Here is a 3,105-nt window from a genome sequence, read left to right as displayed (position 1 = left end):
GTAGAGAAGGACGGAGTGCTGCATGCACACATATTCTCTCTCTCTCTTTCTCTCTCTCTCTCTCTCTCTCTCTCTCTCTCTCTCTCCACCCATGAAAAACTAGCTTTTCATTTTTCTTGTGAAATACTAATTCGTTGATATCTTTTGAATAAAAATTATTCTAAAATCTTTTTAAATGTTTGACTTCCGGGCGACGAAATCATTAAACAAGATCCAATTTGAAATATTTTAAATGGTTTAGAAAATTCAGAAGACATATTTCATTCCTTTCCTAAAAATAGATCTCATTCATTAATTAAAGTATTGAGAGTGTGTAAATATTCAGAACACGGATTTCATTTCAAAAACGTAAATTTTACTCATTTCAAAAGAATTGTTTCATTTTATTCATCAAAAATAATTTCACTCATTTTCAAAAAGACCGATTTCACTAGTATAAAACTACATATTTCACTAATTTTAAAAAGTGTTTCACTAATTTAAAAACACTTATTTCACTCATTTGAAAAGACTTATATCACTAAATTCAAAAATAATAATTTCTCTCATTATCGGAGAGACCGATTTCACTCGATTTAAACAACATATTTCACTCATTTCAAGAAAATATATTTCACTAGTTTGTGTTACATTGATTTTACTTAATTCAAAGTACTGATTTTACTCAAGTAAAAAAATAATTTCACTTAAATCAAAGAATCGGTTTCACTTATTTCACACAATTAAAAGAAAAATACCAATGCACAATGTACAATCTCCAACCCCCTTTATAGTAGAGATGCCTGTTCTAGCTTTGGTAATGTTGGTCCCATGGTTCGTATAGGAAATGAAAGGTTTTAGTTCCTTTTTCCCAAGGTTTTTGTGATGAGGCATCTCTGATATTGTTTATACAAGCTAGATATCATCATGTCGTGTTGGTGTGCATCTCGGAGTTCACCTTCATCGCCATTGGGTAAGTGGCTCTCCTACGACTGCTCCTGTTTGGCTTGGTTAGTGTGGGCGGGCTTTTTGCCTTCAGGTGGTCCTCTACTCACTTCTACTAAAACCGCTCGAGGTAAAAATGGAGGTCAACTGAAAATTTGGAGGAGCCAGAAATGGTGACAACCCGCTGTGGTGGCAATGTTGTTGTTTCATAACTATTTGAATCTTTATGGTCTATATGCAGAAATATAGTGAGGTGTGTATTGTCGGGTGATGTTTTGGTAAATCCAAATGGAGTGATATGAGAGAGTAACGGCGGTGAGTAAGTGCTTTGGTAGTTAGTCAGGGCTGTCACATGAGTTCTAGTTATGTTTGTAGCTCTAGTTAGGCATCTTGCTCTATTAATCTTACATGTCATTGGCATGTCAAAATAGTTTTTGTTCAGCTGGGGAATCAACGAGGACCGAGACTGCTTTTATGCGTGAAGTATAGTTGTATGTGCTCAAGGCTGTTGTTTCAAACGTTGAATATATTGAGCAACGTCAAATCAAGATAACAATTACATGTGTATGCCCTCTTAACAATCAAGCAAATAACTTGTAGAATATGTCAGACTTTCTTTAGAAGAATAATATATCTTAGTTTAATCAGAATTTCCAATCTATTTGCTAAATCTCTTTGTACACTGACATTTCATTGTCAGTTTCAGACTTTCAACAGTAAGCAACTTGTGTATGAACAGTACTGTCTAGTATACGCTCGTGGCTGAACTAGAGGAGGAGCAAATCACAACGTGACGACGCTTCAAACTCTCCAGCCTCGAGCCTTGTTCCGGCCTGGCGGCAAGTAAAATTGAGGAGAAGAAGAAGAAGAAGAAGAAGAAGAAGAAGAAGAAGAAGAAGAAGAAGACCCTGCGGGTGTGGCTAGCTAGAGGCGATGGGCAGGGACGAGGCCATCATCGAAGTTCTGGGAGTAGCTCTTGAGGTCGTACCCAAAGCTCACGGCGCGGCGCTTTGGCCGTAGCACGACGCGCCTCACCCTCCAGAACAGCTCCCTCACGGGAGCCGGCGCCTGCCGCCACGACCCCGACCCGCCGTGGCTCTTCCCCTTCGTCGTCTTCCGGCTTCCAATGCTTCTCGTCACGCGCAATGATCCTCCCAGAAACGCCATCGGTCCGTGATGAGTGATTAAACACGGCTCTGTGCTGCTCTTCTTTCTTGATTAGGTTGCTTCTGATTTGAGATGGATGGTTTTGGTTTGCACAAATGGGGCCTCTCAGCAGCCGTTTTATAAGCTCGCCGAACGGACGAGGCTCCGACACCGACGTCAATGATGGCCGGGTCTACCACCACCGACGCGCACTCACGGCTAGCTGACGAGAAAAATCCACTTTACACAAGGATTAGCCCATGGCAAAATCACATTCCGGGCATCTTTTGCCGTTGCCACCCTAAACTACACACCCTACAGTCAAAGTCCAACGCGGAATCTGCGTGGCCCAAAGGGAGGATAACATCCAAAGAGGGAGGGGTTGGTAGAGGCCTGGTACCGTGTCAACATAGGCAGTTGCATACTCAAAAGTAATTTTGCTTGAGGCATCCATCCACAAGTGTTGGTGCTTGCCAGCAGTGCTTTTTTACTTCTAAATAATGCTATATCAAACGGTCCCAAGAAAAGAAGCAGTGGATCGCTTGCTGGTGCTCAGGTTCGGATATCGCTTGACTTTAATTTGGCCGTCCACATTACCGGAAAGATTGGCACGTAGGCAAATACTCTTTATGTGTTAATAAAGCTATGTTGGAACCACGTGCTCTTGCTTAGTGACAGCTCGTATATCCGATCAAGAAGATATAGTTCTTTGGGACAAATCTTCATCAGAAAAGAAACAAAGGGAGAAGAAGAAGAAAGATGATGGCTGTATCGTGACGCTTTACACACACGACGGTCGTGGCTGATATATCCATTATCCATTGTTCAGTTAAGCTGAGGTAGCAGGCTTTTGTACAGACCTAGCATTTTCAACTTCTGTACATACTTATAGCAATTGACATAGAAAGCACAAATTCTAACTGCGCCAGTACCTACTGGCACATCTGTTGCCCTTTGTCTCCGCATCAAGATTGCTGTGCTGACTTGCAGTATAAATGTACCAAATATTTTGTTGCATGAATACATTGCAATAGA

The 3,105-nt window shown here is 41.1% G+C and overlaps 1 protein-coding gene across 1 annotated transcript; it reads right to left on the bottom strand.

The window, feature by feature from the left end:
* Positions 1-1,563: 1,563 nt before the first annotated feature.
* LOC123097816 (uncharacterized) lies at positions 1,564-2,224 on the bottom strand. Its single transcript, XM_044519650.1, has one exon. The coding sequence runs from the start codon at positions 2,089-2,091 to the stop codon at positions 1,849-1,851; it is 243 nt and encodes an 80-aa protein (XP_044375585.1). The 5' UTR covers positions 2,092-2,224; the 3' UTR covers positions 1,564-1,848.
* Between the last annotated feature and the right edge of the window lie 881 nt (positions 2,225-3,105).

Source organism: Triticum aestivum, chromosome 1B (genome assembly GCF_018294505.1).
Source record: "Triticum aestivum cultivar Chinese Spring chromosome 1B, IWGSC CS RefSeq v2.1, whole genome shotgun sequence".
NCBI classification, from domain to species: domain Eukaryota; kingdom Viridiplantae; phylum Streptophyta; class Magnoliopsida; order Poales; family Poaceae; genus Triticum; species Triticum aestivum.
This window is presented reverse-complemented; position numbering and strand designations above follow the sequence as displayed.